We start from the raw sequence: 10,672 nt of genomic DNA, 5'->3' as shown, positions 1-10,672 counted from the left end.
CTGAGGAGACCTCCGTAATTAAATGATCTTGTTGATTCCACTATACACACGGCCCAGACTCATTAATCCCAGTCCACTATGGAAGGTTCTCACCACTGATTGGATGATCCCAGCAGTGTGATATTTTTACCTGCAAATGTAGGGTTAAACATGAAATGAGCACTGCCCCACAGTCCAGGGTAAAAATCCATTAGTCAGATTGAGTATTATCTAATCTGTGTAATTTCAGTTTCTGGCTGATTGAATAAGGCCCATTCTTTGGACGATACTGAATAGAATGCTCTTTGGCCTGTTGTATTTTTTAATGGTCTTAATTATTCTCATTTATTATTATTATTATTATTATTTTTTCATCATAGTAAGGAGTTGTTGTTTATCTCTCTCTCTCTCCAAAAAAAGAAAAAAAAGAAAGCAAGAAAGAAAAAAAGAAGGGAGTTGTTCTTCTAGATAGCAGCTCTATACTGCATATTGAATCCATTTGTAATTCTTGACAGGGAAATTTTGGGAAACAACAGCTTATGTCACTAGAATGTTCTGCTCAGGTTAGAAATGCTGGATAAAATTTAGTCCCAATTGATCATGGGCATGGATAATGCAAATGTCTTATATTTCTAAAAAAAATAGTGATTGATAGTATCATGATTTTGTAGTATCAGAATGGGATGCATGTACTGTTAGTAATGGATGGTGAACAACAAGCGAAGCCACTATCATGGTTTCACGATAATGATGGTCAGCATATGATGATGTCGGATGACCCAAATTTTGCTGCCTCAAAGGTTAGTGTTCTATTTAAGAGCCTTATGATGGTACAAGTGTGCCCACCTTTTTTCCTTTTCCATCTTGTGCTTTTGTCACTGATGCACCCCCCATGGCAATGATTGAATTGGAAAGTTCAAGCAATTTCAACTAAACATTTTCGGTAATTTAGATAACAGCAATTTATTTGGGGTTTCCATTTTGATTATGGCCAAAATCAGTCTTTCTATGTAATTTAAGTTCAATGCTCAGAAACCTACCGGTCAATTTGGAATTTCATCTAGTTGACCCAATTTATCCAGCCTTCAGTATGGAAATCCAAATGCTGATTTAAATAAAACAGGATGGTCAGTCAAATTAAGGGACTGAAATACCAAGTTTATATCATATTCCAAGTTTTTTAAAATATGATTTGATATATAAAATGTATGATATTTCTTAAAACTATCGATCGCTATGCATCTTTTTGCAGCTTTTTATGCTATTTCAGGAATCTTGATACAAGCCTTTGTTCATTGAAGTAAATGCAGCATTGTAGCTCATCTAAATGATTTTGTAGGAATTTTTCTACCTGCCCCTGCTTAGATCTCATGATTCTTTGCAGCATCAGGTCCTAAGATTGCTTCTTTTCTCCTACTCTTTTGCTACTTCAGGTGTAAGTTGTCTGAGATCTATCATTGATATGGTGGGCATAACTGTGTCCTGTTTTAGGGATATAGACTGCTCCACAGGCACCTCTGATCCCAATTATTTGGGTTACTTTCACATGGGAAAGCAAGCGACAATTGATAGTTCAGGGCAAGAAGGTGCTTTGAATGAGTTAAGCAAAAATGAGTGCTTGAGGCTACAACTAGGTATGTGTTGACCATCTCCATGGTTGTTTACTCCTCAGCTGTAAGAAAGCCTTTAGTGGCAGCAATTGATGGTTTGCATTTGGTTTAATTTGAAATGAGGGATATTTTTTATAAGGAACCCAAATTGAAACCATCGTTGCATGTCTTGGCTCCTTTTGAAGTTATGGTTTCGAGCAAGGTATTCCGTAACGGTAACGGTGGCCATAACGGCTACCATTGTTACCTTTACGATACGGGTTGTAACGGCCGTTACGGCCCTCGTAACGGCTGCTACGGTCTTTTCTTTTTAAAATTTTTATTTTTATTGAAAAAAACCCGAAAAACCTATATCGGCCCTATAATGGGCTGTTACGGGGGCTGTAACAGCCTTTACGGGTCATTTTATCTATAACGGCCGTTACGACCTTTATGACCCTATAACGTGTATGGTTGCCACCGTTACCTTTACGGCCCCGTAACGGCCTTTACGGAACACCTTGGTTTCGGGTCTTTGTTTTTACCGTATTAGTATGATCTTATGTAATTAATGGTTTCTATATTGTTAGGATGGAACCCAAATTCAACTAATGTCAGTCACACGAAGGAAGTATTTTCTGTGGCCGAGAACTTGTGCTGCTGGGATTGCCAGTGGGCTAGGTTTTTTTCTCCTCTTTTTGTCAACATGGAACATGAATTGCCAAGGACTAATTTTCCATTTGCGGACCACAGCTGTAGCAACAGATCCTTGTCATGAGGAACCGACATGTTGTGTGGTAAGTGACTCCTTTTATCAGCTTACATTAATATATAGTTGGTGGGAATTGAATGAGTGTTACCTACAGACACATGCTGCCACTACAAGAAAATGGGCCTTTAGCCATGGTTTTTTACCCGCAAACACATTCTGTTAATTTTTTTATTGTTTCTAGCCCTAAATCAATGTTTAAAAGAACTATGATTGACTTAGATCTGTGTTGGGTTCAGTTTGGCCATTTTAGGTTCCTGAGACTAAACTTATCTCATTAATAACAGGTTTGTTAAGTTCACGCCCACTTAGATGTAGGGTTCTTATGTCTTTTATTTACTTTGTGAAGGGAGAAGCTAGCAGTAAATCCAAAGTTGCAGATATTTTCAATAGTAAGATGTTTGAATGGACACAAAGAGCTTGCTCTCCTGAACTTTGTTCTACACCCATGAAAACATAGGTGCTGTTATTTTCAGAGGAATGTTTGGCGAGGGAACCCGGAGGATCATGGATTTAGGGATGTGATACCCCGGTCTAATCCAAGCTAATTCCGCCTCATTAAGGGTTGAGGGCACAGGACCTCTCGGACCCTTGCCAGAGGACTCGTCCAGATCCTCTTCAACAGATGGGCCACGGTCCACCCTAACCGGCCTCTTTGCCGGGGACCTTTCCATAGCCCGCGACGCCTGAAAATCGACAACGGCCATTATTGCCAATGACGACGGTGGGTTTGACACTACCTGGAGGCTACTCGCTCCATTGTCACCGCCAAAAGCCCCCTCCCATGAACTCAGAGTCAGACATGTTAGCTTTTATAGATGTTGAGAGTCGCTATTAAAAAGAAAAAGAAAAGCAGTTGTGAGTGAAGTATGAAGCTCATTGGGGAAGGAACAATGCCCGACCGCCGGTGAAGACATCGTCGGAAATCGCCTATGGGAGCTAATGAAGACGATTGGAAGGGGAAAATGGAAAAATGCAGACGAAATCGACTAAGGGGTTAGGGCTTTCCTTATATAGGGAAGCCACGTGACAACAATTACATGAGCCCATCAATGCAAATCTCGTACGACGTCCCCTCGACTACCCCGTCTACACGTGGTGCGACCCCATGCGCTAGTTGACCCAAATATTGAGAATTGGCCACGCGTCATTCTCTCGTTGGTTTGACACCGAAATGGCAGCCTGCAGACCACGTGACCTCGAGCCACGATATGCCACCTCGACTACGCAGTACATGATTACTGATACGCCTTGAGTCCCTTGTTGGCCGTCATACTTGGCGATTATGACTACATAACCCGATCTAAGCTACATTCATCTTACTTGCCGAGCCTTTGAAGATCGCCTCGAAAGTAAGGGGGGCTTACTGTTTGGGAAAAAATAGAACGACTTATGGAATGGACCAACTCTACAACCAACACAGACCCAATGGGCTAAACTACTTGCGAGGCGTCTACTGGTGAAGAATGGCTGACTACACAGTAGGTCGACATAGCCATAAGCCCACTCGATGAACAGCCGACCTAATGAATAAATCGTCACAACTACATGTCGGTTATAGGTCGACACTGCCATGGATCAGCCATAGCTCAGCTATAGGTCGAATACAGGTCGGGACTGCCCCTGACAAGGTCAATAATTGTCGGAGCCTAGCTAAGGTGAATGTTGATCTATCGACTCAACCATAGGTTGGCCAAGGCTTGGTCTGAACCTCAGCAAAGTTGGCATTGAGGTGCCTACCTCAAAGTGAATGCTAATATATCGAGATCGAAGATGGTGAATGTTGATCTGTCGAAAAGGTCGGTATTGCCTATCTCTGAGACATCATCCGCCCTTAAAGGTTGACCTTATCCTGAGTAGTCGGTCCAAAAATCTTTCTAACATCTCGAAGATCTCTCCCAAGATCTTCAGGGGATAAGACCAGATCCCAAGGATCTCAGACACCCGTAACCGCAAGGGAAGATCTCCGATATATCCAGTCTCCTAAAGTAGAAAACCTTCTATACCCCGCTCATATATATATAAGGGTCCTTCATTAATCTAAGGTATGCATTCTCTATCACAATACACGACTGGCGATTCTTTTCCAAGAGATCATCTCCTTCAAAAAGACTCAAGGTCCTGACTTAGGCATCAGAGGGTCCCTTGCACTAGCTAGGGTCTCCTTTGTCTCTTACGTTCTTCTATGCATGTCCCAGAGGGTTAGCCGAGGGCCTACCGGAAAACTGCATCAGCATGCTTTATTAGTATAACCCTAATATTATATATTGTCGATAATCAACTTTGACAAGTGTTGTTGTTACATGTTGGTTCGTATTAATGTAAATTGGATTGTACTGATTATTACATGTGTTCCATTGATATACCTGAGTGTAGTATAAATTTGTGTTGTTGATATACGTTGGATATTACTTATATATGTTGGAGCGTGCTAATTTGCATGTGTTTACTTGATATACTCTTTTATAGTATTGAGTTGTTTTGTGAATATGTTTATGTATTTGATAATTTGAATTATTGTTGTGGTGAATCGAGCATTGCAAATTGTGTAAGTAGATAACCCATTCTAAGTTAGCTATGCCAGACTTATATAGTTGACCGATGTTGAACATGGACGAACAATAATTGTTGGAGTTATACAGGATGCTTTGCATCCAATGCCGGTTGTGTCCGGGGTCTCGTGTTGTCGATCGGATCAATCAAATGCATGGATCGATTATTCTTATATTTGATGGTTATATAACATTCAAAGAATTATGGGATACCACTATTACCATTGATTTAAGTTCATTTTAAACGTTAGTGCATTATGATCTTACAAAGACTCATAAGTCAGACATGGTAGTATGAGACACCGTAATTAAGTTGTCGACCTACGTTTGAGTGATGTGCCTACTACATTAGCAAAATATTGGGTGATGAGTTTGCCATGTTGATAAAACATTGGGTGACGAGCCCGCTATGTTGGTAAAACATTGGATGACGAGTATCCTCGTGGTGACCAGTGAGCATCAAGGGAAGTGGCATATTGTTATTCGAATGGCCCCCATCATATACCCAGCCGATGGTTACATGACAGAGTACCATTTAAACGACCCAAGTGTTAATGGAATTAACGAACCCTTCCCCCATTGACGTAGTGTTGGCTGGCAAGTGCTTACATTATTTATGATCGTCCTTGGGCGATGATCCCTTATTGTCGTTTAATTGTATAAATTGAATTTATGGGTGACAAACCCAAAAGTAGACTAATGAACATTGATGAGGGGCCATTGCGTGCCGTCACAAGTCACATGATACATTTAGCGACTTTTGATACAATGGAAGTATCATAGCATCACTAACTTTATGTTTAAACTGCAAATAATAATTACTTAGCTAATCATGCATATCATCATGAAAAAATTGTTGGGTTTGTGCTGAGGGCCAACCATTGAGCATATCATCACGGTAAACATTGTTGGGTTGTGGTGTGGGTCAACCATTACGTATACCATCATGTCATTCATGCATTTAAATAATTAACTTAAGAATTATTATTTTTTATAACGCTATTATTATTTATGCTTAATTGTGTTGATAACATACGTAACTTATAAAATGGTACCAGTGAGTTAGACACTCACTCTTACATAGGACGGTGTTTTAAAACACCAACCAGTCGATATAGTTGATACACGTACCATTGAATCTTAGACAGACATGCTTAGATCAGGTTGCACTATCGTTTCGATGTTTTAAGATTGTTGTGTGAAAACAAAATTTTTTACACTTTTTTCATTTTAAATATTAGTTATATATTTATGAATTTGGTTATCTTTGCTTAACTTTTATGTCACTAATTTAAAGCTACTTTAATAATTAATTATGGGTGAATGTTAATTGAACTGCATGAACATGGTATTACTTGTACTTTGAATATCTACGTTAAATCAGGCCCCATGATAAGAGGCGCGGATTAGTTACTACCCTCCGTACAGAGCTGGGGATAGGCGGAGGCTCCGAGGGCCACTGAGGGGCTACCGTAATACATCTCTTTTTTCATATCATTCCAAAGTGCTAGACCAAAACTAAGTTATATAAAAGGATCAAGTGGGCCACACCCATAGGAAGCAGCGGTGCTAAGGACGCACACCATTGAAACCTTCTTAGGTGTCACTGTATCGTTTATTTTCCATTTAACCCCTTAATATGGTCATACAAAACCTGGACGAAGTGAAAAAAATAAATATAATCTTGATCCAAAATTTATGTGGTCCCTAAGAACTTTTCAACGGTAGGAATTTAATCCCTACCGTGTGGCCCATTTGAGACTTAGATCTTCTTTATTTTTGGGATAATATTCCAAAATAATATGAAAAAATGTATGGACGGTGCGGACGAAGTTAATACATAGCGGTGCCCCTCAGTTGCCCTCCGAGCCTCTGCCTATACCAAGCTCTGAACATGCGGGGTAGTACCCAATCCGCGCGCAACGAGGTAACGCTGAATCCCCGTACACTACGCAATCCGCGTCCCTTCAGTGTCCTGCGAAACTGGATTCTCTCTCCTTCCCGCTTTCCCGTCTACTCATGAAACGGATTGGCTACTCCCTCTGCCACTAGCCAATGGCTGGTGGTTGGTGCTCTGTGGGCCCCACCATGATGTAATATGTTTCATCCATGCCGTTCATATATTTTTCCAGATCATTTTATGGTATGAGACAAAAAAATGAGGTATTTCCCAATCTCAAGCGGACCACATTACAGGAAACAGTGTTGAATGAGCATCGACCATTAAAAACCTTTTGTGGGCCATAAAAGCTTTGGATCAAGATGATATTTGTTTTCTTCCCTTCATCTGGGCCTTTATGACTAATAAACATACTGGATTTCAAATAAACAGTACAGTGGGCCGTCGGTGGATTATAATGGTGGATATCCAATCACTATTGTTTTCCCGTGGTGTGATCCATATGAGATTTATTTCCCTCTTATTTTTGAGATCAAGCCCTAAAATGATCTTTAAAAATGGATGAACAGAGTGGATGAAACACATACATCATGGAGGGGCCCACAGAGCACCGACCATCAGCCAGGTGGAAGGGGAGTAGCCAATCCGTTTTCACCTGTGTTTATAAGGTATAGGGTGCCACATCTCTCTCGTGCCAAAACCTGCAACCCCTCTTCAGTCTTCATACATCAAACCCAAAATCAGTCTTCATACATCAAACCCAAAACGATGACGTTGCTCTTTAAACAATTGCCCCTGAATCCCCACTTCATCTATACTTTAAACCCTAATCTCAGCCGTTCAATCATTCACCACACTCGCATTCCAACCTTGGTCCAATGCAATCATACCCCATTTCACAAGACCGAACCCTCTCCCATCTTCACCTCTGTCAAAACCTTTGCCCCTGTCACATTTGACGATCTTGGCACCTGTTTTGATTTTCTCAGCGTGGCAATCGACGGCATTGGCAATACCATCACCCTCAGCCTCGATCCAACCGTACATCCCGGCTCTATCTCCATCTCATCCATCCAAAGCTCGGATCCCACGAACTCCAAGAATCTCATCTCCGATCCTCTTCTGAACTATGCTGGAATAGCTACAATTGCCACCATGCGCAAGATCGGCGTTGGCTCGGTGGGACTTTCAATATCTGTCGAGAAGGGTCTACCGTTCAACGACAGCAGACTTGGGTCGAGTATTGCCAGTGCAGCTGCTGCTGCGGTAGTAGCTGTTAATGAATTATTCGGTAGGCCACTTCCCGTTAGCAATCTTATCCCTGCTGGACTCGGATCAGATGCGAAGAGCAGCGGGTGCCATGTTAACAATATTGCCGCAGCAATCATGGGTGGTTTCGTACTGTCCAATAGATATGACCCGCTCGATTTAATTCCGCTCTGGTTCCCACCCACTGCCGAGCTGTTTTTTGTCATCGCCACCCCAGAATTCAATGCACCCCCGCAGGTTCCGCCTTTTGAGAAGTTTGAGTTGAACAACTGTCGATGGAATTGCAGACATGCAGTCATGTTGATGGATTCGGTGTTTGAAGGGGATGGGGGAATGCTCGGATCATCGACACTACCGTCGAATAAGATCTTAGAGCAGTGTTGGGCATTCTTGATCCCAGGGTTGGCTGGTGTGAAGAGAGCAGCTTTGGAGGCCGGGGCATTTGGATGCACCACCATCAATAGTGTGGGACCCAATGTCATCGCGGTGATAGATGATGAGGACAAGGGGAACGAGATTGGTGCGAGGATGGTCGAGGCCTTTTTGGTGGAAGGGAAATTGAAAGCATCATCAACCGTTCGGAAGATTGATCGAGTTGGTGCAAGGGTTATTTCCTTCAACTGCTTGTAACGCTTGCACAAGAAAAAGGCCCACTTTCCCCTTTTAACCTATCTTTAATTTCTAATCTTAGATTTTTCTTATTTAATTATTTTTTAAATTGAATTTTTAGTTAAAGTGCTTTCTTATTGTAGAGATTCTTATTTAGATGCTTTCTTGTTTATAGATTTTTTGCTAGCTAGGAATGCTATTTTTATATTCCATAGATTTTATTAAAGATTGGAAGCACTCATTATAAATAAGGCTAATGACTATGGAATAAGACACAATTGAATGATATTATCATTGAGCAAATTCTCTTATTTCTGTACAGTAGTCCTTGAATGATATAATCAGCTTGCTCACAGTCAATGTATTCTTTTCTTTTCTGTGATTCAAACTTCAATCCAGTACTTGAATCTTATAGTAGTTAGCTTATTACTTGATCTAGTTGCATAGATTGTGCCTACCGTGATGTACGTGTCTTATCCATGCCGTCCATCAGTTTTTACAGCTCATTTTAGTGCATGAACCCAAAATTGAAGCATATCCAAAGCTCACGTGGACACCACACCACAGGAAACAATGGGAATTGAACGAGTACAGTTGAAAACTTCTTAGGGGCCACAGAAGTTTTGGATCAAGCTGATATTTGTGTTTTCCCTACATCCAAGGTTTTCTCTATTAGTTTAAGCCTAGTTTTGCTAAATATTATTTCTAATGTGTGTGGAAGTTTATTTTTAAGTTGGGAACAAACTGTTTTTGATGTTAGTCATCATGGCAGAGGAAGTTAATTTTTAAGTTGGGAACAAACTGATGGTTGTATTCAGATTACCTATCTTATTTTGCAATGATTATTTTTCCCAATGGATCAGGGGAGTAGTGGATTTTCTTGGGGATTATGAACAGGATTCAGGGCAGCTCATTGATAAATACATTAGCTGCAATGTCCTGTCAAAAGAAAGTGTCAACAACTAGGCAAAGAGTGGTGGAGGTTTGTAGAGATTTCTTCAAGAAGAGTTTTCCAGTTCAATGTCATGGCATTCCTCCATACTTGGGATGATGTGCAGTGGTTGGGCCAGAGCACGATGCTGGGCAGGATTGTGATGGTGCATGAGTGGTACTTGGTGACGCTTTTGTCCCACGTTGAATGCTTTCGAGTGTGTCGTTGGCTGCGGCCTCGCCCGATGTTGTTGCATGAGTTTATTTGTGCCCAGCGAGCTTGCCCATGTGAAGAGACCGTGGCCGTTTGCAAAACCCTCCGTTTTGGAGGCGATGAGCAAGGGAAAGCTTCGCTTGTTTTGTGGAAAAGTTGTCTTGCTTAATCATTTTCTCAGCAGTATGCTGGTCTCCTCTCAGCTATATCACCTAAAGATAGTGCTTAGTGATATTAAAATACTCTTAAGATGTTGATTAATTGTTTAGAATGAAAATGCTTTGGAGAACTGTGAAAGGAAGTTAGTGGCGCAAGTTCATGGTTGGAAGGTACTAAAAATAACCATGTTGTGGATTTCATAGTTTAAAAACTTGAAAAATAGACTAGATGTTCATTGACCCGACACAACAACATAGCTAGTAACTAAATTTACAATTTAGTTATCTTTTAATAATATTATAAAATAAGAAAAATAGCAACTAAGTATCTCATAACTAGTTAAAAGTACTCTTGCCTCTCTGAAAGAGGTCGTGTGGGTGTTCGAATCTGGCCCATTTACTTTTATTTTATTTTATTTTACTTCTAATTAAAAAGAGCTCTGACAAGGCAAGTGACTCGGCCTGCCGGGTCACTCTCAGATTCAAGTTTCCTACAGTCTCTGCTTGAAATCTCGCCAAGTTGACTTGGATGAGTTTTGAGTCAATTCAGTGAGTTTTAGACCTATTGTGGATATTGACTGGTGCTGTGTATGAAAATTAAAGATGTTCTATCCAGAATTGGTTTATGGAATGAAGAAATTTTCCCACGGATTGTATTCCATCCTCTACTGCCCAGGAAATTACGACCTCCGGTTTGAAGACT

General features: G+C 40.8%; 1 protein-coding gene and 1 long non-coding RNA gene across 2 annotated transcripts; both read left to right on the top strand.

The window, feature by feature from the left end:
- The first annotated feature begins 367 nt into the window (after positions 1-367).
- On the top strand, positions 368-1,745 carry LOC131257353 (uncharacterized). Its single transcript, XR_009177327.1, has 3 exons — positions 368-542; positions 651-1,369; positions 1,471-1,745. It is a non-coding gene; the product is annotated as an uncharacterized LOC131257353 (long non-coding RNA).
- A 5,773-nt stretch (positions 1,746-7,518) lies between these two features.
- Positions 7,519-9,380, top strand: LOC131257993 (homoserine kinase-like). Its single transcript, XM_058259013.1, has one exon. It carries the CDS (start codon positions 7,558-7,560, stop codon positions 8,686-8,688), a length of 1,131 nt encoding a protein of 376 aa, XP_058114996.1. The 5' UTR covers positions 7,519-7,557; the 3' UTR covers positions 8,689-9,380.
- The last annotated feature ends 1,292 nt before the right edge of the window (positions 9,381-10,672 follow it).

Source organism: Magnolia sinica, chromosome 10, assembly GCF_029962835.1.
Source record: "Magnolia sinica isolate HGM2019 chromosome 10, MsV1, whole genome shotgun sequence".
In the NCBI taxonomy this organism is placed as follows: domain Eukaryota; kingdom Viridiplantae; phylum Streptophyta; class Magnoliopsida; order Magnoliales; family Magnoliaceae; genus Magnolia; species Magnolia sinica.
Note: the sequence above shows the minus strand (reverse complement) of the source record. Positions and strands in the feature narration are given on the sequence as shown.

What these genes read in the sequence shown, in the direction of transcription:
- LOC131257993 (XM_058259013.1), top strand. Translation starts at nt 7,558, where the DNA reads ATGACGTTGCTCTTTAAACAATTGCCCCTGAATCCCCACTTCATCTAT.